Genomic DNA, 23,025 nt, shown 5'->3' with positions numbered 1-23,025 from the left:
GCAGCAGCAGCTGCATTCTGTTCCTCCCATGTCGTTGTTGTAGGTTTTCATGCGCAAGGAAGTTGGGAAGCAAAAACCGAGAAGAACTCCTCCTCACATTTGGATCCCTTGCCAAATGCAAAACACCAAATCTCGACTCATGCATGGTTGGAGTGGAACGCGGATTCCGTACACAGCAGCATGCTAGTATCGTCGGCGGTGAAGGCGACTAAATAATGCAAAACCACACCAAGCACGGAGGAGGAAGAAGCGCCGTTCGTTCTTATTTATTGGATATATGTACACAGCCGTGCTTATTGTATTACAGAGCATATGGAAAGAGCACCCGCTGCTTAGATCATCTGCGCTTCTTCAGCATGCTTAATGGAGCTCGGCACAGCTCAGTTCTCGTGATCCCAGACTTCGGATGCGCTCTTGTACGGCCCGTGGGTCTTGTTCACGAACAGCTCCTCCCCGGTCAGCACACGCTTCTGCATCAAAAAGAAAAAAGCACCGGGGATCATTCAACGTGCATGCTTACATCACATCAGATGGAAAACGTACGGCTAATCATTTTTTTTTGAGGAACTAATCATCTTCTAATAACTCGACAGGAATTGTAGTTTTTAGAATGAAAGTAGGGGTATTTAACCAGTAATCCCTCCGTCCCAAAATTCTTGTCTTAGATTTGTCTAAATACGAACGCATCAAGTCACATTTTAGTATTAGATACATCCGTATCTAGATAAGAATTTTGGGACGGAGGGAGTAGTTGGCACAATAAACCCATGGAAAGATGCTCAATCTGGAATCGTTTCTCGGGCCTAAACTGGTTTTATCTAACTAGCCTGCCTGCAAGATACCCTGAAGAAACGACTAAACATATGGAGTACCAACAGATCGACCAACCGCGGCAAGTGTTTCTGTGTTACTAGTACCATATTTAGGGTGACAGACATGCAGTTTTTCTAGGAAACGAGATCCGGATTCAGGTGGTGGTGTACTGCTAAACTGCCACTCAAACGCAGCAGCTGGCTGTATTCCAATTTCCAAGTCGTGTCGAAATTTTGACTCTAGTTTCATCTCACCATTTGCAGTGTGATCAAGAGAGAATAAGTGTCACAATCCCTCACCTCGTCTTTGATGCTGCACAGGACCTTGAAGTCCTCTTCAGGGATCTCCCACCCAAACACCTGGATGTTCTCCTTGATCCTCTCGTCTTTGCTCGACTTGGGAATCACACTCGTTCCCCTCTGCAGAGCCCACCTGATGAGCACCTGCCCCGGGGTCTTGTTCAGCTTGTTGGCCACCTGCAGTTCAATGGTTTGAGTTGAGCCACTACACGGTACACTTAATTTGAAAACTAGCCGTTTATGTTCTGATTTCTGAACATACACACCTTTTCGACAACCGGGTCATGCGCAAGGTTCTTCTCTGAAGAACCCAATGGGGAGTAAGCCTGCACAAGGAAAATAAGAGTACGAGACAAAGTTCAGTGACCGCCAAAGCATTTTACTGAAATAAGAATACCGTTAAGCGCTTTTGTTTTGCGAATAAAATGTCTGCTAAGACATCTTACGGTGACATGGATTCCGTGCTTCTTGCAGGCCTCGAAAATCTTGTCGTTCTTCCAACCAGGGTGCATTTCCATCTGTCAGTTAAGTAAATAAACACAAGGTCAAAAAAGTGAGACTAGCGAATGCCGGACGAGCGATCAAATCTGAGAGTTCACAACCTGGCACACGGCCGGTGTAATCTTTGCAGACCGTAGCAGCCGGTCGAGCTTGGTCACGGTGTAGTTGCAGATCCCGATGTCCTTAACCAGTCCGTCCTTCACAAGGTTCTCCATCTCCTTCCACACCCCCTCCATGTCGAATTCCAGCACCTCCCCTGCTTCCGGAGGCTTGTGTGCCCCATCTTTCAGCCGGAATGGCCAATGAATCTACATTCGTTCATTTTTGTTTCAAAATTTCCGCATGTCAGTATGCAGTGCGTGTCACAGGAAATACTACATGCTTAAGCTTGACAAGATCTGCACCACATCTAGGTTGCCGATTCCAGATCGCCAATGGCATAATTATTACTGTATCCATAAGCTGAACCAGTAACTAAAGAACAAGATAATAGTAAAACTATAAGCAGTGTTAAGCACTACACTGTCCCTTATTACCAGACAAAGCAACAATCATGCACTGGTTTTATCTTTCTTACATGGTAAAGATCGATGTAGTCCAACTGCAGATCCTTGAGCGTGTTCTCTAATGCTGGCCGCACCCTCTCAGGGACCAAGTTCGTGCACCTAAAGGAAGTAGCCCAAAATATCGATCAAAATTCAGATGCTCGAAACACGCCGTAAGTTAAGTTACTGTCGTCGAACGACAATCTACGACTCCGCACATAAGTACGTGCGTACCATAATTTTGACGTGACGAACAAATCTTTCCTGTCGATTCTAGCTTCCATTGCAGCCTTAAGCCCTTTGCCGACCTGAACTCAGTAGTTGATGGACACGCTTACTAAGCTAGCTAGGCTAGTACAGTACAGAAACGGGGTACTGGTATAATGATGTACGTACATACCTCCTTTTCTACTCCGTATTCAGCAGCTGTGTCCACGTGCCTGTATCCAGCCTGCAGCCATCATACGTACACTCAGGTTATCACATAACCCTACTGTCATTTCCGAGCGAACTAGCCAGAGTTCTGTGGTGTAAAACTGTATCTGAAAACCCAAGCAAGGGCATGGCGATATATACCTCGGTGATGGCCGTCTGAACGGAGTGGGCGGTATCTGAGCCAGCCCTCCAGGTGCCCAATCCGACGGCCGGCATGGCATGCCCGCTCTTGAGGACGAAGTGGTCTTGCTTCTCCTGCCCCATCGTCGCCTTGGCGCTCGCCATGAATGATCACGCCTTCTGAATCTCAAACCTCTCCTCTCTTCTCACGTCTCTTCTTCTTTCCAGTGTTCGTGGGCAGCTTCTTTATTCCACGGAAGGAGATATGGCATTCGCGCTCGAATATATAGAAATGGAGAGTTCTAGGAAGAGATGCCACGTACATCGGCATCCATGGACAGATGGCGGGAGGTCACCGCCTAGGGTGCATGTGTGTCACCATGCCACGGTGCATGGAGCACGGGTTGCACTGGGAGAACTCGCCAGAACCCATATAGGTGGCCAGCAACACAGCAAAAAATGTGGCTTAGCTGATGGTGCCAGAACGAACTTGCTTACCTGCCGTCTCTCTGGACGATTACGAGGGAAGCTGGCTTTATAGCAGGCAGAAAGATTTGAGTGTAACAGGTAGAGGCCTATGCCAAACCCGTAAATGTATATAAGTATACAACTCAAAACCCGTAATTGCTGATGCCAATTAATCCACTAGACACTCATCGTCTTCTCCTTACATATGTATTCCCATTGTAAAGAAATATAAAAGCGTTTAGACTACTAAAATAGTGATTTAAATGCTCTTATATTTCTTTACAGAGTACAAAGTACAATCTACAAGAGTATATTTACCCTAGAAAAAATGGCTAACTGCAGTAATTTATTGTTTTTTCTTGTATGAATAGTCCATCCTGGCCGATCAAAGAGTGAGAGGCTCAGCATCGTAGCAACAAGATTCCTTTCGCTGTCTTGAACCTATATACATATATGGTTGTGGACTTTGAAGCCCACGGAAAGCGACCAAATCACTTGGTCGGATCACTCGATCGGTCCGCATTGCTGCTGCTGCTGCTGCTCTCATCCGGGTTCTGTACATCGGTTCTACCGTCCTCTAACTGGGATGTTTCAGGTGGCGCGGTGACCTCATCAGAAGGAAGCTGTTCCTGAATCTTCTGTATTCCAGTGTACCGAGCAAGATCAACCCATTGCTGCAGCAAACATAGTAGTAAGTGAGGAGGGAGAAAGGCAGAAGTACCAGCATGTGCTAGTGTTAGGGACCTTTTTTAATAAACATATCGCTTGCTTGGAAAATCCAAAAGGTATGCAGATTACTTCCTACAATCCGATAATAAGTATGAAATGTAATGAACGGTTGATGATTTCCTCACAACAATATGAGCTAACCACACCCTTCTCCTTCTAATGAAATATTTATGTTTGCTTACTCTTTAGTGTTCTGTTTGCTTAGGGTAAACAGTTTGAGACTACAGTATGCTACCAGCACCACAAATCTTAGGGTGTGTTTGGTTGAGCTGTGGATTTCAAAAGAGCAGCTGTGAAGTGTGAGCTGTGAGCTGAGAACTGTGGAAAAGTTGCAAGTTGTTTAGTTGAGACAACTGTGAAACTGCAAATTTGGCATAAATTGTCTGTGATGCCCTTAGGGACTGAAAGAATGTTTACATGCTAATTGACCCCAAAGCAATGATGGTGCCCAACCTGTGTTCCCAAGTATGAGTTGGCTGTCCTTGCTACAAAGGACAAGAGACCAGCAAGAAGTGGCTGATTATACTGAGTTGCCAGGCTCTCTCCCAGTCGATGCTCCAATAAGCCAGCAATGATCTTCAACATAAATAAACATAGTACAAAATTAGATAAATTGTCCTAGAACAAATAAGCTGGCAGTAGGTCCATTGGGACTCGTTTAAATGCAGAAAGTCTTGTTTTGGGTTTAGTTTACATACAGCGGAACATGCCAATATACCAAAATATATTGCATATATTACAGATTCTGGAGCACTGATTGAGTGATTGCAAATAAGCAAGAATGTGTCAATTTCCCATACCAAGACTTAAACACAAAGAAGGTTATGTATAAGCAGTACATCTCAACAATAACCAACTGCCAGGAACTATAGTTACTTGTGCAACTCAAAAGATCAATATAACTAATTAGGGTTAATGATGATTAGTTACAGACCTCGGGTATCACTCAGGCAGAAAGCTGTAAGTTTGAGGTAGAGGTTTCATACTTCCACAACAAAACATAACCTAGACCTTTCAACTGAAAGCAACTAAGTTACTCCAACAACTTACCTGATACCGCAAATTTGCTGATGTTCCAAGAAAGCAACTATAAACAGCTGCCGACTTCAAAACAGGAGCTCTCTTTCGCCCTGCTCCCACACTCACAGAAGGTTTCAGCACTCCTCGAGCAGCATACAGGAGATCTGAGGAAACTCCAGCCCCAACACTAGAAATAAACCCCACACCAGCAAGTTTCAAACCACCAACTATTACTGCGGCAACCCTCTGGTTCATATTCCAGTTCTGACCAAAGGTATTCTTTTGGAACGCGTTATCTGGCAATGATCCCAAAAGGCCTCTGACAAAGCCCAAGCTCTGACCAGAATCATTATCAGTAAAAGAAAGCACTGAAATAGTTGGAGCAGGTAGCCACACTGTAAAAAAATCGACGACAGACCCTCTAATAGTATCGGTGAGGACATAGTCAATTTCCTCAAAAAATCGCCCTTTCCGTCTTTCATACTGTGCTAGTAGAGTGGTTGAAATTGATATAGCCTCTTCAATTGCTAATCTTTGGAGGAATTTTGGGTCTGCGAGCAATCTTTCCCGGAAACCCTGCAACAGTTGATTGGCTTGAATGAATTTTTATATAATGGAGTCTTATACAATAGTTATTCTGTTTTGAAATCAAGAACAGCATGTGTTCCAAAGTCTCAAAGAGGATTTCCAGAAACACCAATCAGATAAATTAACAAGATATATAGGTGGAAAGGACCAATGAGCAAAACAGAATTAACGAAATATTTTCTTACTTGGAATCGGTGAATTAGCTCAGTCATAACAGGGTTTTTGTCGAGGTCAAAGAAGTTCTGCAATATCTCAGGAGAAACAACTCCAAGATCTATTCCTTTCTGAAGATCCTGCAATAGTTCAGTGAAAGAGTTCCATTAGCCAAACTATATAAAATCCAATTCTGCGACGATAAGGAAATGTTTTGGCTACAGAAGTTTTTTTTACTAACAAAGATCTGACCGTGGCTGCTTTCATTAAATACCTGGGGTAAAGCTTCAGGCCTCCTGCCAGCAGCATTCATAACTCTAGCAATTTCAGCACGGTCAAAGCAATTTCTGGTGCAAGTTTTAGCCGCTGAATACCATAAGAAGTCAGCAACTGGGATTTGACCTTCCCTCCTTATACTCTGTCTTTCAGGATCAAGTAGTACCACAACTTGGCCTTTCTTCGGCAACTTTTTAGATACTCTGGCAGGAACACCAGTTCCTCGTGACCCATATATAAGATGGCTTGCACCCGCCACAACAATTAGCAGCCCTGGAGGATCTCTACCATTAAGTTCTTTCATAACTATCTGAGACATGGTATAATCATCAACTACTCTTGCCTGTGCTGATAAATATGAATTCGGACCAAAAGGAGAGTCACGAGTTGATGTAATATTCTCTATGAACGACCGGCCAGACCTAAAACCAGAAATGAAGCCAGAGCCTGCTGGAGGAGCATATTCCTTTCTTTCTGCTTTCGAAAGGCCTCCAATCCCCTCTGCCTGGACAGTTCTTTTCACCTACTCAATAAGGGAACGTTAAATTCTACTCATATTCATAGGTTAAAAAGTATGCACAACATAACAGTATGCAAGTTGTATCATGGTTTTCAGAATTAGACTCATTCAATAATTTATGCCGAGTTGTCTAGGTACTCAATGGCGCCCATGCCTGCTAAAGCAGTTGTGCGGCAAGCTACAGAAAAAACTGTTTCATAGGATGTGGCAAAACAACTGCAATCAAGTATGGATATAAGATTAACACATAGGCATCAAGGAAAAAACTTTGCAGGTGTAGGAAATTAGAAGAATTTGAATCACTGGTGCACAATGGTATTGGTAATAAAATGTTAGAAGTTCCTGCGAAGTGTTGAATACAGTGAACAGAATATAGAAGCTATCAATCACCTGCAGTGGGGTTCCACTAGCAACAAGCTTAATTCCATTATCACGACAGAAATTTAGAAGAGGTTCATACTCCTGCCAGCGCTCTGATGGCCAGTGCGACGTGTACAACTTCAGGATGCTGCCATCAATCCTACATAAAGCATAAGCTTCTAAAATGTCACAAAAAATGAAGCGAGGTCTCACTCAAGAATGCATTTCATTTCTGGATAATAGATTTTTCTCATGAAGATGAGATCAATGTTACTACTTCAACTATGCTCCATCAGCATTGAAATCCTATAACGTTAATTGTGATAGAAATACTGCGGTAACTGCACTGTTAATTAGAAACAGAGATGTAACTCATATAACTTCCATCATTCTTATAATAACGATAAGGTATTAAGGAGAAAAGGACATAGCCTATTCATCTATTAAGTGGACACCAAGTATATTTCATCTCAGGCCCAAAATAGAAGTATACTTCATCTGTTCAAAATAAACATTGTGAACAAAATACAGATTAAATGGAACACAGTAGCCAGGTAGAAGGGCTAACGATGATATTCCGGTAGTTATTTAATGCATTGCATGTCCCACAACAAATAAAAAAGGTACAGACATGTCCACAGCTCCACGTCACTACTCGGCGCTCCAAGCAAAGATAGAGAAATCCCAAGCTCTATGTGTTACCCAAGCTGATCTCAAGCACCAGAGTTTTTTTTTTTTTGAAAGAAAGAACAAGCACCAGAGTTTGAATAAGGTCTATCAGTCTATGACTCTGGTGGTCCCAAGCTCTATGTGTTACCCAAACTGATCTCAAGCACTGTTGTTCAGGCCTGATACTTACAATCTTATCACACGGCTTGCTAGTGGCAGATTATGCCAACAGGTAGGTTCCAATGACGGAAAATTAGAGAGATCAGAGTTCAATACTACGAGCACACTAACCTGCTCAGACAATGAGACGTCAATGAACCATAACATGAGCCCGTAATGTCCAACAAGCGTCAAGCAGACAGAACAGGTGAACCATGTTCTTATCGGGAGCAATTCTCCGGATAACTTTGATTAAAATTGTATAGGGGGGGTGTAGCGCACCTTCCGCTCATGAAGTCGTCTAGCTGCTGCTGGAGGTCGCAGGGGAATGCCTCGAGCGCGAGGGACATGCGCCTCTCGGCGTCGGCGCAGCGGGCGGCGAGCTTGGTGACGATCTCGAGCTCGAGGACGCGGTCGTCGGGGTCGGGCACGAGCTCGGCCTCGCCGAGGTAGACGACCCTGGCGGCCGCCAGCTTGTCCCACACCCGGCCCTTGGCCTCCCTCCTCACCGCCTGCGGCTCCCCGATGACGGTCGCGTCGTACACCCTCGACACGGCCGACTCGTCGCCATCGGGCTCCTTCTCCTTCGGCGGGGGCAGCGGGGCGGGGGCCGGCGACTCGGCGGGAGGCGGTGGGGGTGACGCCTGGTCATCGGCGGCAGCGGCGGGGGCCGCGCGAAGCACGGCGGAGGCGGCGGCGAGCGAGGGGATGAGGAGGAGCAAGTCGCGGCGGGAGGAGGCCGAGGCGGAGACGCTGCGACGAGGAGACGAGGAGGAGGGGGAGGCGCCGGAGTTGAGGGGCTTGGTGCTGAGGCGGGAGCGGGGAGACGGGAGGAGCGGTTTGAAGGAGGCGGCGGCGTTTCTGAGCGGCGCGTGGGTCATCTTCGGAGCTCCGCTTCGCCGGCAGCACCGCGGCCGCGGGGGCGGGGGAGCAACGATCTCTTGTGCGTAGTCTAGTGAAACTCTCTTCTTCCCTTGTGGTTGTGGTGATGGATAAACTCACTTAGATTTTGATTTGAATTTGTGTTCTGGCAATTTGGAGCTTTATTAATTTTGCAAATAAAACCGTATGTCGGCAGTGCTTTTCGTCTAAAATGTTTTAACTTGTGAGATTTCTTTACGGGCAATTTGTGGGATTTCAATCAAAACTAGCAAAAAGAGAACTTCTATTTTGCTGATAAACTCAGTTGAATCTGTGACGGTGGTAGGATTTCAATGGTTGAACACTCCTCAGCCGCATCATGTAAGCTTGGCACCCGGCCATCCACATCGACGCGATTCCTACTGGACATGTGCACAAGACGACGAGGGAAATACTAGTAGAGCGGAGATATCACGCGACTCCCAAACTTGGCAATGGGTATGCAGAGAAGAAAAAAAGTGCATGTGGGCAACTGTGGTCTCCAAATGCACATTTGGATAAGTAAAGATAGCCAGCCACACGCTCGCCAGCCAGCCCAGTCAGCAGTCGGCAGCGTGTGAAAGCTGGATTTGTTGTGTTTGCCACTGCCACGATGCAAACCAGATGCTTCTTTTGTGTCACAAAATATTTCACCGTGGCAAGAGAGAAAGATCGTGCGCTCAAACCAAATATTACTCCTGTTTCACCTCTCATTTTTCAGTCCATTGTCTATAACAAGACCAGGTAGCCGCAATAAATTATCGCGCAATTGTTGCATCATCACAATGGCAAAACTGGAGAGAACAAAGGAAAGGTTGTGCCGGTGTTGGAGTCAGGGCAAAATCCACTGCTATACTAGTACTGTACACCAAAGCTGCATGCCTGCATCAGTTGCTCCTGTTCGCGTATACTTTAGTTTCCTCTGCGACCTTTCCCCACATATTAGCAAAATGGTCCGAATATGAGACCTGCCAATTCATATCAAAGGGGTTATTTTTGTTCAACGACGCTGTTGCAGTTCCTGCCACACATTTCATAGTCAAAATAGTGCAATATATTCATACCTGGTTTACAACAAATCCTTTCAGCATCTCAATAAGATCCCGACGCCTATCCTTGTCAAATCTTTTAATTTCAGTCATGTTATTTTCCTGCATTCAATAGAGAAGGTAAATGGCGGAAGGGCGAAATTATATAATTCTTATGGATGCAGTATGGTTCCAAAATTCAGTAACACACACTCCCAACTCCACACAAGAAATCAACCTCCACCATTTTCTAACTCAAAAAATGATCCTACAGTTTGTACCATTGTCCGCATACCCTGAAAATACATGTTGAAACTCCAAAAAAGACGCGCATATGTTATGATCCACTCCCAGGATCTTAGCACAAAGACAAAGACCACCCTTTGGGATCTCTTAAAAGCAAAGGAATATGTTATCATAGAAAACCTAGTATGCATACAAAATTGAAGAGACAATTTTTTTTTTTGCAACAGCAATAGCTCAACTAACACATTATATGCGGATTAGCATGTATAGTTTCACTAGCTAGAACTCGTCCCTCCTTTGTATTTATATCTCAGCTGTAGCTATGCTTTCCTGCGGAGTGTGTCAACCAGAAAAGGTGACAGAATATACTTACGAACAAACAAAGTTTAACTACATGTTAGCTACCAACCCACATCATGGTGACGGTAATCCTAAATTTTATTCTGATTTTCAACGACATAATATTGAAGGATAATGACTTGACTTGAACAAACTGGTCTTCTAGTTGGTATTTTGTATTCACAAACATAGCAGCAATGCCTCTTATAATGTTTAGAAGCTTCAAAAATATGCTACTCATGCCTAATATTATTCGATTGTGCGTGTAGCTGTCAAAAGAATATAATCTTTAGGATAATTATGCTAGCATGTACTCCCTCTGTTCACTTTTATAAGACGTTTTAGAAAGTTCAGACAGTGCCCAAAACAGTTCAAAGCTAGCTGTCTAAAACGTCTTATAAAAACAAACGGAGGGAGTACTATCTTGGTCAACAGACTTGGTTGAGGACGTGCAGTTAAAGAAACTAGAAACTATAACTGTGCGCCAGTTTTCATTAATAAACCGTCCAATGAGAACATTTGTCTTAAGCTTTTATTTTCTTCTATATGATTTTCCGTTTTCCCATATAACTTCATGCTCCATAAGTTTTCCAAAAGAACAATATCACTTCACAATTTTTGGCAGTTTACCTTAATACTCTCATATTCTCTAAGAGCTTGGTTTTTCACTCCTTCTCTTGTGCTTATTGTTTCTTTCAATCCCTCTATCTTCTGGTACCTTGTCCATTCCTGCCCAATACCTCTTGATGATACAGATTCAAGTCTTCCTGCCCTAGTGTGCAAGAAAAACAGATCTGCTGACAGACTTTGCACATGTTGTAAAGCATTTGAACGATCAGTAAATGCATGATTAACAGATATCATCGTCTCCAAGTATTCATGGATAGTATCCTGCATACCCATAAATAATTCACTGTTATGATAAAAATACATACGAAATTCTAAGATACGATACTCCCTCCTTGTGCCCATATAGATGGCATATAAATTGAGTCAAAAAACCAATGTCTTCTAAGTTTGACCAAACATATATACAAAAATATGAGAATAGCAAATCAATATCAATATATCCACCATTAGATATATTTTCATATATATTTATTGAATTTTGTAGTTGTTGATAGTTTCTTCCATATATTTGGTCTAACTTAGAAATAATTAACTTATTAACTGAATTTATACGCCACCTATTTAGGGACGGAGGGAGTATTCATGTCTACTTGAGTTTGTGGCATATTGACGTACCAGCTGTTGTACAACTTCAGAATTTAATTTTGCCTGAGATCTGCTGAACTTGACAACAGAATTTGCAAAATGTTGGATAACACCAGCTCGTCTTCTCTCGGAATTACATGTTGCCTGCTCCCTTTCAAATTTTGCCAGTTTAATCAATGTCATTCCCAAATGAGCTGTAGTTGTTCGAAGATCATCCTGAGCTTTAACAAGTGATTCCGCCTATATAACATGCAAAATTAGAAGATGACAATAGTAGTTTCATGAACCAGAAAATACCATTCCAAAAGTTTTACGAAAACTGTGAGTGCGCAAGAACAGAATTGGCGTTTCGAGACTTAATTCTGCAGATAACAAAAAAGGAAGACCAGAAAGTGGAATGGAGCACATTTCTATCTATATATACAAGTCTATTTACCAAGAGAACTTGACATTGCACTATTTTGGAGACAACCATTCAATATGTCATGCTATCTACTAGATGTCATAAATTCCCCAAGCATATAAGGTGAATGCCATATGTTACTACTTCTCTGATAAAACATCATGCATGTATGTTCACATACCATTTTATACATAAGCAAAATATGTGGTCCGACCAGTAGCCCTAAGAGACCTTAACCAGGTCGGTGGCAAGGCCGGGCCTAGTAACACTACTTCTGATAGGCCAATTTGTCAACTCAACGGAAAAGTAAACTCAATTTTCATTCTTTTACAAACCGGAGAATTAGATAAGTAACATCTAGATCAGAGTAACCTAGTCATTCATTAGAAAAATAAAGGTAAGATGGTCCATATAGAAATTTTATTTGGCCGCTGAAAGTGTGTTCATGTTTGTTGGCTGCAGCAGGTTCCTATATCAATCAAAGTTAGTAAAGGCCTTAAACTATCAAATGCCTTATTAAATATTTAGAGATGAACTGGAGATCGGAACTTTCAACAGATCACATGATCGCCCATGAATGAGTGTCAGAATTTTCTGCTATGACTACATATGTTGGCAAAACCTAAAACTATCAAATGCCGATAATAGTTAAAATAGCCAGGGTTTGATCTAAAAAAGTTAAAATAGCCAGGGTTTGATCTAAAAAAGTTAAAATGGCCAGGGATCATAACCACCACAAAAAATTGTTGTGAAATTTGAGACACTGTTTAGCTAATTAGCTTGAGGAATTCAAAGAAACCATCTTACGAACATGAGTTTAAAAATTCTAAACAGTACATAAATTTATATAAAGTGCTAATTGTGCTGCCACGCATAAGAAATAAACACAGGGCGGCGTATTCCCGTCTGCGGTGGTGGTCAGAGTTGAGGTCAGGCCCCACTCCGTCTTCCTGCTCCTTCCCCTTCTCCCTCCCCCTCCCCCTTCATCTCTTGATATTCATCCTCCCATCAATGACGCTCAGATGGTCATGCACTAAGACCGTTTGGTAATTAGATTTTCCCTAGGTGATAAAAGTATGAAGCAAGTAACAGCTTCCTATAAGATTGATGTTACTTAAGTTATATGAGACTGGTTGATCTACTTTTGAACTTTGATATACAACCTAACATGATATAGTGCAGATTGTCTATGAACGATAATGGGAAGCAAGAGAGCTGACGGTGGCACACACACCTGTTGAGACGTCGTGGTGAGCTGCTGTTGCAAGTCCTCGAGCCTGGACTTGTGCGACAGGAATTCTGTATCAGTCTCCTCCTCCACAGGAGGTGGCTTGGTTGCGACCAACCCATTGACGACGGTCTGTTTCAAATCCTTGAACATCCCAAACAAGTCCCTCCCAGCTTTGGCCGGGGCCGTCGGGATGGCAGCATTCACCGTGGTAGTCCAGTGCCGCGGCGCCTCGCCTTGGAAGGCGGCAATGGCCCCCGGCTCGGTAAGGAAGGTGCGGAGGTCAGGGCTGCGGCCGACGACGGGGTGGGCGGCGAGGCGGCGGAGGTAGCGCTGTAGCGCGGTGCAGCGCTGGCTGACGAAGTCGTGGCGCTGCATGACCTGGCCCTCGACGAGGCTCTTGTCGGGGCGGGCGGGCACGAAGAGGCCGCGGTGGGCCGCGGCGAGGCGGTCGGCGAGGGCGACGACGTCGCGGAAGCGGCGGCGCACGCGGACCTCGGCGGCGCCGTCGGCGAGGCGCGTGGTGACGAGGTAGGAGAAGTAGCTCCCGGAGCCGGGGATGACGCCGGCAGCCCCGGAGACGGGCTCCGCGTGCTTCTTCGGGTCGGAGACGGTGATCCGGGAGAACTCGGGGCCCGCCCCGCCGTTCGCGGCGGCGGCCGGAGCGGGGAGAGGCGGGGGCGCGTGGTCGTCGTCCTCCTCGTTGTCTTCGTCGTCGTCGAGGAAGTCGTCGATGACGAAGGGCTCGTGGCGGGTGGCGGCGGTGCCGTTGGGGGAGGAGGAGGAGGGCGGGCGGAGGAGGGGGTCGGTGGCGGCGGCGGGCGAGGAGTGGGAAGAGTCGAGGGCGAGGGTCTCGAGGTCGTCGGCGGCCGCGGAGGCGGTGGCGGACGGCGACGAGGGCTCGGCGGCCATCATGATGGCTGCTTGGGGGTGGTGGGTAGGGTTTGGGTCCGGGGGATTTAGGGGGTGAGGGCTGGACGTGGAGATCGGGGGATCTGAGAGCGACGAGGCGAGGGGAGGAGGGATCGATCGGGGTCGGGGCAGTGGAGGAGCGGAAGGAGTCGGGAGTCCGGAGCTGGGTGGTGGTGTCGCTCGCGTGCGTGTTCCGCCGCGAGTATGCGTAAGCGTAAGCGTAACCCAGGGGGCAGCTCAGATTATCGAAAAAATATATTTGCGAATTAGCCTGGATTATCTGGAAGAGGCCGTCAATGCCACCTGGGCCCTGAACCAGGGAGGGACGCTCCGCTCCGGTATTGTGTGCGTGCATCACGTGCGAGCCCCGACACGCACGCAAAGGGGTTTTACTTGATCCCGATGGCCTTTCTGTGTGTGCGAATCGAAGCCACTGATAACTTTCTCCGTTCAACGTATGTGAGCGCCCGTGTTATCCTCCGTCCCGTCCCGTTCCGAGGCAACAAGATGGGGAATTCCATTCTTCATCGGCAGCGACTTGTGTTCAAGGTGCGTTTGCTTGACTATACACGTTGCTTTATCGAAAACAGTTTGATCAGACCGATCCTCCAGTAGCCTTTGCCAATACTGAACTCCAGTCTAAAACAGAGAGATAAGATAGCGTGGTTCCATCAAATCGTACTCCCATCAACAAAGGTGAGTGAGAGAGGGATGGGGGGCATAGCTTGATCAAATTGAACCTCCGGTAGCCTTTGGCTAAATGCTAAGCATGGCAAATCAAACGTTTCTGTGACAAATTATGTTGACTTCAGGATGGCAATTTATTTCAGCAAGCATGGCAATTCCTGGCACACAAAAAAAAGAACATGTCACAAGATTTGTCATGCTTGTTAAAGAAAATTGACATCCTTGCGACAACAAAATTTGTCATCTCGAACGTCCAATTCGTTATACTCAAAAATCTGACGTTTGATTTGTAGCAAAACCGAACTCCAGTCTAAACACGAAGATAAGATAGCATGGTTCGATCAAACTGGACTCTATCACCAAAGGTAACCGAGAATATTCCATCTCTTTTAAAACAAAAAGTAACCGAGAGAGGGGCGACACAAAGGAGTTCTGCTCCAGGTGTTCATGTAGTAGGTAGACAGGATAGATATTAGATTGTTTTGCCCAACATATTCAAATTGCAAGTGGCTCGAATGGTATATAATTCGTCAAATGAGCATAATTTTCCGTATCATTGCATCTGTATTATGTAGTTGGTGTGCTCATCCTGGCTCCCGTCTATCTAAAACAGATACACGACACAACAACTTTAGAATTAGGAATTCAGCATTCTTAACCAAAATATAGATAAAGATTGACACTGACTTGGCATGGACTTGATGCTCCTCAGAAGCTTTGCCATATTTTGACAAAACAATTGGATTGGTTTTTCAATTTCTATGCACGGTCATAAAACAAAAGAGACAGGTGATTCCTCATCAAGGGTCCTGAGACAGAAGGGCAGACCCAGGAAAGCCAAGTGCAAGACTCTAGTCTAATCCAAGAGAAATAGCACTACCAGTCTACCATACATCAATCTCAAAATAACATGAAGCCCAGTTCATGCTGATGCAGCACACCACTATCATATTCCTAGCGTCAGCAATTAACATATCTCAACTTACATCCGTCGGGCACTGAATGCCTTTCGTCTAAAATACAGTGTCAGAAATCTATTGACTGAAACACTACATCAGGGCAGCATTGCAATGCCATTATAACAGTAACCATTGATTTCTGATAGAATAACTACGTATTATTTAACAACAAATGCCAGAAAATACTCAAACATTCATCTATCAAGTATCACAAACAACGGAAGCACCAAAGGATTGTAGTACTTTCCAGTATGATCAGCTCTAATGTCAAACAAGCTTGAGAGGGTCACAACATGGATCACATTCTACAGTCAAGAAAACGAACAAGATGCCTTCATAGCATTTGTACCAATTCTGCACTTGAGTGTACCAATTCTGCACTTTATTTTTTCACAATAAAATCGTTCATAGCATTTGTATTAGAAATAAACCCTTCCTGAGCCTAGGCAGGAAAGGCAAAAAAAACTGCTCAAAGATTTGCAACATAGAAACTCACTGCTCATCATGCAAAACCAGGCACCTTCTTAGTTTATACACTAAAAAACATTCTTAGCTTATAGGAAAGCTCAAGATATATGTTCAACAAGCAAGACACAACACCTTTAGAATTAGGAATTCAGCATTCTTAATCAAAATACAGATAAAGTTTGACACTGACTTGGCAAGGATTTGATACTCCCCAAAAGCTTTGCCATATCTTGACAAAAAAATTGGCCTGTTCTTGAATTTCTATGTGCAATCATAGAATAAAAGAGACATGTGATTCCTCATCAAGGGCCCTGAGACAGAAGGGCAGACCCAGGAAAGCCAAGTGCAGGATTCTAGTCTAATCCAAGAGAAATAGCAAGTACCACACATCAGTCCCAAAATAACATGAAGTGCATGCTGATGCAGCACAACATTATCGTATTCCTAGCATCAGCTATTAACAAAGCTCAACTTACAAAAATATGAAGTATGTCACAAAGATCTATTGACTGAAACGCTACATCAAGGCAGCATTGCAATACCATCATACCAGGAAACATTGATTTCTCAGAGAACAACTATTAAATAACAACAAATGCCAGAAAATACTCAGACATTCATCTATCAAGTATCACAAACAACAGAAGGACCAAAGGATTGTACTCGTACTTTGCTTTCATTACCCTCGAGAACATACCATCTACATCACTGATATAGTTAAACATCATACATATATATAAAAGTACTCAAGTCTTGAACACTAAACTTCCATCGCAGCGTGGAACTCACGAGAGAAAATGGTGCATATATTGGCAAAAGTCGGCGCATCGATCAGGATCAACAATAAACCAATAGATCTGTAACTACAGAACGATGAACTGGAGAAGATACAGGGCACAGTTAAAGCAATATCAGATCCAGGGTAACTCCAGTTTAAGACGAACTTGTCGCGCCCAGGAAGCCTACCAGATCTCGTCGCCCGCCGCCTCAAACCCTAGATCCGGGTGCCCCGAGGAAGGACAGCAGCCCCTGGGCCGCGCTGTTGCCGCTGGCCGCGTCGGCGTCGTCCAGGAAGAGGTCCTCGGGCATGCGGAAGGCGCCGTGGGCGGCGACGATGGCGCCGCCGACGAGCATCCCGGAGATGATGAGCGACGCGACGGGGGTGAAGAAGAAGGCCACGATGGAGGCGACGACGAGCCCCAGCAGCGTCTCGCGGTCGGAGAAGGTGCGGCCGAAGAGCGCGACGGGCTGGTCGGAGGCGCGGAAGATGTAGAGGAAGCACCAGGCGGCGAGGACCCCGAGGAGGATGAGGAGCGAGAAGGGGTGCGCCAGGAGCGAGGCGGCCAGCGCGAAGGCGACGACGGCGGTGTAGTTGACGCGGAAGTAGGTGAGGTTGCGGCGCAGGCGGGAGGTGGCGTCGGAGAGGGAGTCCGGCCGCGAGAAGGCCGAGCGGTCTACCATCTCGGCCCACGGGCGCCGGTCGGACAGCGAGCGGCGCGCCGACTCGGAGATCCGGCTCATGAAGAGCCGGAACGCCGGCGTGGCGATCGGCGCGTCCAGGCTGCCGCCGCCGCCGCCGGCGGCGGGCGCCGAGCCCGCGGCCGTGGGGTTGGTGACCGGGAGGAGAGGCGGCTGCGTCGGCGCGGAAGCCATGGGGGGCAGATCTCGGCGTGCTCTCCAACAATCGGGAAGGGTTTGCTGCGGAAGCGGTGGTTGCCTCTCTTGCCTGCGCCCTTCCGCTCGAGTTATTCTAGCTTGGTTTGTTCCGTGGGATGGACGACAGTGCGTTTAGGCTGTTGCGCGGGTCCACATGTCGGTGATGAGCTCGTTTGGTTCGATGGACTACTTTTGTGTGCTTCGTCGGCTGGAAGAATGGGCTGTGACCAGTCTGGACTGTGGACCTGGTCCACGTGGTTGTCCACCTCTTGAGACGGGTTATTCGTTGCGGTTGCAGTTTTGTTTTTTCGAGAAAAAAAGTTGTTCGTTGCAGTTTCAGCGCAAAGAAAAAGAAGAAGAAATCCCTCAAAAAAAAGTGCCACCTGGGTTCCTCGGTCGGGCCGCTCCCAAGGCGACCCAAACCCTAGCTAGCGGCCCCCGGATCACTCCTCGTTGCCGGTCGGTGGCAGCGGCAACAACACTGCCTTTTCACCCCGGGGGGTGGCTCACGCTAGATGTCTTCCCTTCGCAAGCGAGGGTGTGCATCACCAGGAGGCGAATAGCGGCGGCGGCAATAGTTGCGGCAGTTGGCGTGCGGCCGCGGGGCCGCATGTGGCTTCTTGCTCGGGCGGTTGTGGTGGATCCTACGCCTAGATCCGACACTCTCGAGGTTGGCTGCGTCTATGGAGGTCCGATGTGCCCCTTTGCCCGCGACGTGGGAGATGTGAGGCAAACCTGGCCAAGTGGGTCAGCCCTGCCCTGCCTACGCTTAAACGTGCCAGGCACGACACGGCCCTCCTATGCATGTTTGTGAGTGGGACGTGTCGTGTCGGCACGCAAACCTCGCCCCTAGGCCTAGGCATGGCACGCTTATTAAACAGGCCGACCCGTGACATGTGAGAACTCTTGTTATAAGTAATCATGTGAAGTTGGTATTCGTTCAATATTTTGATGATGTGTATGTTGCTCTTTCTTTATTGGTATCGTGTGAACGTCAACTACACGACACATTACCATGCTTGGGCCTAGGGGAAGGCATTGTGGATTAGTAAGTAGATGATGGTTTGTGAGAGTGACAGAAGCTTAAACCCTAGTTTATGCGTTATTCCGTAAGGGGCTGATTTTGATTCATATGTCGCATGCTATGTTTAGATTTATCTTAATTCTTCTTTTGTAGTTACAGATTCTTGCGAGAGGGGGTAATCATAAATGGGCTGTTTGTTAAAGTAAGAACATCACCCTAGCACCGATCCACCCACATAACAACTTATCAAAGTAGTGAACACGAATCAACTAAAACATGATGAAGTTAACTAGAAGATATTCTCATGTGTCCTCAAGAACGTTTTGCTTAATATTAGAAGTACTTCCTGCTTATCCTTTGCAATATAAGGATTAGGCCACCTTGCTGCACCTTTCTACATTGGTTACTTGTTATTTGCTATCAATTGTCTCGCTATCAAACTATCTGTTACTGTTACTTTTCAGCACTTGCAGAGAATACCTTGCTGAAATTGCTTATCAATTACTTCTACTCCTCGTTGGGTTCAACACTCTTATACAAAAGACTACGATTGATCCCCTATACTTGTGGGTCATCAATACCATGCACGTACCAATTTGTATATCACATTACAAAGACTTATAGGCCTGAAATCTAAAAGTTCTGATGGGTTAGCAATCTTTGGAATAAGATGAAGGAAATATGCCCTAGAGGCAATAATAAAGTTGTTATTTTATATTTCATTATTCATGATAAATGTTTATTATTCATGCTAGAATTGTATTAACCAAAAACTTGATACATGTGTGAATACATAGACAAAACACCATGTCCCTAGTAAGCCTCTACTAGACTAGCTCGTTAATCAAAGATGGTTAAGTTTCCTAATCATAGACATGTGTTGTCATTTGATGAACGGGATCACATCATTAGGAGAACGATGTGATGGACAAGACTCATCCGTTAGCTTAGCATATTGATCGTTCAGTTTTATTGCTATTGCTTTCTTCATGTCAAATACATATTCCTTCGACTATGAGATTATGCAACTCCCGGATACCAGAGGAATGCCTTGTGTGCTATCAAACATCACAACGTAACTGGGTGATTATAAAGATGCTCTACAGGTATCTCTGAAGGTGTTTGTTGGGCTGGCATAGATCGAGATTAGGATTTGTCACTCCGAGTATCGGAGAGGTATCTCTGGGCCCTCTCGGTAATGCACATCATAAGAAGCCTTGCAAGCAAAGTGACTAATGAGTTAGTTGCGGCATGATGTATTACGGAACGAGTAAAGAGACTTGCCGGTAACGAGATGGAACTAGGTATGTAGATACCGATGATTGAATCTCTGGCAAGTAACATACCGATGACAAAGGGAATAACGTATGTTGTCATTACGGTTCGACCGATAAAGATTTTCGTAGAATATGTAGGAACCAATATGAGCATCCAGGTTCCGCTATTGGTTATTGACTGGAGAGGTGTCTCGGTCATGTCTACATAGTTCTCAAACCCGTAGGGTCTGCACGCTTAACGTTCGATGACGATATTATATGAGTTATGTGATTTGGTGACCGAATGTTGTTCGGAGTCCCGGATGAGATCACAGACATAAAGAGGAGTCTGAAATGGTCGAGAGGTAAAGATTGATATATAGAATGATAGTATTCGGACACCGAAAGTGTTCCGGAGGGTATCGAGTACATATCGGGTCACCGGAAGGGGTTCCGGGCACCCCCGGCAAAAGATATGGGCCTAATGGGCCAAGAGGGGAAACACAGCAGCCAGTAGGGACTGCTGCACCCCCCATATGGGCCGCACCAGAGGAGAAGGAAAGAGGGGAAGAGAGAAGGAAGGGGAGGGATTCGGCCTCCCCCTTCCTTCCCTCCTCCCTCCTCCTTCCTCCCCCTCTGGAACTTATGGAAGGGCCAAATTGGAATAGGCCCCAAGTAGGATTCCTGCTACTTGGGGCGCCCAAGGCTACTCCCCTCCCCCTCCCACCTATATATACGTGGGGAGGGGGCGCCTAGAACACACACCAACAATTGTTAGCCGTGTGCGGCGCCCCCCTCCACAGTTTACGCCTCCGGTCATATCTTCATAGTGCTTAGGCGAAGCCCTGCGCGGATCACTTCACCATCACCGTCACCACGCCGTCGTGCTGACGAAACTCATCTACTTCCTCGACACTTTGCTGGATCAAGAGTTCGAGGGACGTTATCAAGCTGAACGTGTGCAGAACTCGGAGGTGCCGTACGTTCGGTGCTTGATCGGTCGGAACGAGAAGAAGTTCGACTACATCAACCGCGTTGTCAAACGCTTCCGCTTTCGGTCTACGAGGGTACGTGGACACACTCTCCCTCTCTCATTGCTATGCATCTCCTAGATAGATCTTGCGTGAGCGTAGGAAATTTTTGAAATTGCATGCTACGTTCCCCAATAGTGGCATCAGAGCCAGGTCTATGTGTAGATGATATGCACGAGTAGAACACAAAGAGTTGTGGGCGGTGATCATCATACTGCTTACCACCAATGTCTTATTTTGATTCGGTGGCTTTGTTGGATGAAGCGGCCCGGACCAACCTTACATGACCACGTTCATGAGACCGGTTCCACCGACAGACATGCAACTAGTTTTGCATAAAGGTGGCTGGCGGGTGTCTGTTTCTCCAACTTTTGTTGAATCAAATTTGACTGTGGCCGGTCCTTGTTGAAGGTTAAAACAGCAAACTTGATAAATCACCGTTGTGTTTTTGATGCGTAGGTAAGAACGGTTCTTGCTAGAAGCCCGTAGCAGCCACGTAAAACTTGCAACAACAAAGTAGGGGACGTCTAACTTGTTTTTGCAGAGCATGTTGTGATGTGATATGGTCAAGACATGATGTGATATACGTTATTGTATGAGATGATCATGTTTTATAAAAGTTATCAGCAACTGGCAGGAGCCTTATGGTTGTCGCTTTATTGTATGAAATGCAAATGTCATGTAATTGCTTTACTTTATCACTATGCGTTAGCGATAGTTGTAGAAGCAATAGTTGGCAAGACGACCACGACGCAACGATGGAGATCAAGGTGTTGAGCCGGTGACAATGGAGATCATGACGATGCTTTGGAGATGGAGATCAAAAGCACAAGATGATGATGGCCATATCATGTCACATATTTTGATTGCATGTGATGTTTATCTTTTATGCATCTTATTTTTCTTAGTACGGCGGTAGCATTATAAGATGATCCCTTAACTAAAATTTCAAGGTATAAGTGTTCTCCCTGAGTATGCACCCTTGCGAAAGTTCGTCGTGTTGAGACACCACGTGATGATCAGGTGAGATAGACTATACGTTAACATACAAAGAATGCAAGATAGTTTTGCACATGCGGAATACTCGGGTTAGACTTGGCGAGCCTGGCATGTACAGACATGGCCTCGGAACACCGGAGACCGGAAGGTCGAACGTGAATCATATAGTAGATATGATCAACATAGAGATGTTCATCATTGATGACTACTCCATCTCACGTGATGATCGGATATGGTTTAGTTGATTTGGATCACGTATCATTTAGATGACTTGAGGGATGTCTATCTAAGTGGGAGTTCTTAAGTAATTTGATTAATTGAACTTTAATTTATCATGAACTTAGTCCTGATAGTATTTGCAAATTATGTTGTAGATCAATAGCTCGTGTTGTAGCTCCCTGATACTGTTGGAAATATGCCATAGAGGCAATAATAAAATGGTTATTATTGTATTTCCTTGTTCATGATAATTGTCTATTGTTCACGCTATAATTGTATTAACTGGAAACCGTAATACATGTGTGAATACATAGACCACAACATGTCCCTAGTAAGCCTCTAGTTGACTAGCTCGTTGGTTATGGGTTTCCTGACCATGGACATTGGATGTCATTGATAACGGGATCACATCATTAGGAGAATGATGTGATGGACAAGACCCAATCCTAAGCATAGCACAAGATCGTGTAGTTCGTTTGCTAAAAGCTTTTCTAATGTCAAGTATCATTTCCTTAGACCATGAGATTGTGCAACTCCCGGATACCGTAGGAATGCTTTGGGTGTGCCAAACGTCACAACGTAACCGGGTGGCTATAAAGGCACACTACGGGTATCTCCGAAAGTGTCTGTTGGGTTGGCACGAATTGAGACTGGGATTTGTCACTCCGTGTGACGGAGAGGTATCACTGGGCCCACTCGGTAATGCATCATCATAATGAGCTCAATGTGACTAATGAGTTAGCCATGGGATCATGCGTTACGGAACGAGTAAAGAGACTTGCCGGTAACGAGATTGAACG

At 45.5% G+C, this 23,025-nt stretch overlaps 4 protein-coding genes across 4 annotated transcripts; all 4 read right to left on the bottom strand.

Moving 5' to 3' along the window:
* Positions 1-237: 237 nt before the first annotated feature.
* Positions 238-2,984, bottom strand: LOC109748209 (aldose reductase). Its single transcript, XM_020307240.4, has 9 exons — positions 2,735-2,984; positions 2,559-2,609; positions 2,393-2,466; positions 2,191-2,278; positions 1,715-1,921; positions 1,559-1,630; positions 1,379-1,438; positions 1,113-1,289; positions 238-470 (listed from the first exon to the last, which is right to left on the bottom strand). Exons 1-9 carry the CDS (start codon positions 2,876-2,878, stop codon positions 381-383), a joined length of 963 nt encoding a protein of 320 aa, XP_020162829.1. The 5' UTR covers positions 2,879-2,984; the 3' UTR covers positions 238-380.
* Positions 2,985-3,247: 263 nt separating this feature from the next.
* On the bottom strand, positions 3,248-8,762 carry LOC109748212 (protein RETICULATA-RELATED 5, chloroplastic). The gene is made up of 7 exons (XM_020307245.4): positions 7,938-8,762; positions 6,858-6,987; positions 5,946-6,470; positions 5,704-5,811; positions 4,961-5,506; positions 4,364-4,486; positions 3,248-3,855 (listed from the first exon to the last, which is right to left on the bottom strand). Exons 1-7 carry the CDS (start codon positions 8,534-8,536, stop codon positions 3,673-3,675), a joined length of 2,214 nt encoding a protein of 737 aa, XP_020162834.2. The 5' UTR covers positions 8,537-8,762; the 3' UTR covers positions 3,248-3,672.
* Positions 8,763-9,227: 465 nt separating this feature from the next.
* LOC120963573 (sorting nexin 2B) lies at positions 9,228-14,148 on the bottom strand. The gene is made up of 5 exons (XM_040388254.3): positions 13,021-14,148; positions 11,414-11,623; positions 10,799-11,059; positions 9,620-9,706; positions 9,228-9,523 (listed from the first exon to the last, which is right to left on the bottom strand). Exons 1-5 carry the CDS (start codon positions 13,927-13,929, stop codon positions 9,443-9,445), a joined length of 1,548 nt encoding a protein of 515 aa, XP_040244188.1. The 5' UTR covers positions 13,930-14,148; the 3' UTR covers positions 9,228-9,442.
* Positions 14,149-14,502: 354 nt separating this feature from the next.
* Positions 14,503-17,850, bottom strand: LOC109748210 (PRA1 family protein B2). Its single transcript, XM_020307241.4, has 2 exons — positions 17,007-17,850; positions 14,503-14,771 (listed from the first exon to the last, which is right to left on the bottom strand). Exon 1 carries the CDS (start codon positions 17,691-17,693, stop codon positions 17,028-17,030), a length of 666 nt encoding a protein of 221 aa, XP_020162830.1. The 5' UTR covers positions 17,694-17,850; the 3' UTR covers positions 14,503-14,771; positions 17,007-17,027.
* Between the last annotated feature and the right edge of the window lie 5,175 nt (positions 17,851-23,025).

The sequence above is a fragment of the Aegilops tauschii genome, chromosome 1 (assembly GCF_002575655.3).
Source record: "Aegilops tauschii subsp. strangulata cultivar AL8/78 chromosome 1, Aet v6.0, whole genome shotgun sequence".
Taxonomy (NCBI): Eukaryota; Viridiplantae; Streptophyta; class Magnoliopsida; order Poales; family Poaceae; genus Aegilops; species Aegilops tauschii.
Note: the sequence above shows the minus strand (reverse complement) of the source record. Positions and strands in the feature narration are given on the sequence as shown.

Bases quoted from the DNA above. Each gene is read 5' to 3' on its own strand.
- LOC109748209 (XM_020307240.4), bottom strand. From the start codon at position 2,878: ATGGCGAGCGCCAAGGCGACGATGGGGCAGGAGAAGCAAGACCACTTC. The intron at 1,922-2,190 runs GTAAGAAAGATA...GAACGAATGTAG, and splicing joins ACTACATCGATCTTTACCAT to ATTCATTGGCCATTCCGGCT. The intron at 1,290-1,378 runs GTGTGTATGTTC...ATTGAACTGCAG, and splicing joins ATGACCCGGTTGTCGAAAAG to GTGGCCAACAAGCTGAACAA.
- LOC109748212 (XM_020307245.4), bottom strand. From the start codon at position 8,536: ATGACCCACGCGCCGCTCAGAAACGCCGCCGCCTCCTTCAAACCGCTC. The intron at 6,471-6,857 runs GTGATTGATAGC...CTTATTGAGTAG, and splicing joins CTAGTGGAACCCCACTGCAG to GTGAAAAGAACTGTCCAGGC. The intron at 4,487-4,960 runs GTAAGTTGTTGG...TTTATGTTGAAG, and splicing joins CAGCAAATTTGCGGTATCAG to ATCATTGCTGGCTTATTGGA.
- LOC120963573 (XM_040388254.3), bottom strand. From the start codon at position 13,929: ATGATGGCCGCCGAGCCCTCGTCGCCGTCCGCCACCGCCTCCGCGGCC. The intron at 11,624-13,020 runs GTGTGTGTGCCA...CATGTTATATAG, and splicing joins TCACCACGACGTCTCAACAG to GCGGAATCACTTGTTAAAGC. The intron at 9,524-9,619 runs GTATGAATATAT...ATGAATTGGCAG, and splicing joins AAGGATTTGTTGTAAACCAG to GTCTCATATTCGGACCATTT.
- LOC109748210 (XM_020307241.4), bottom strand. From the start codon at position 17,693: ATGGCTTCCGCGCCGACGCAGCCGCCTCTCCTCCCGGTCACCAACCCC.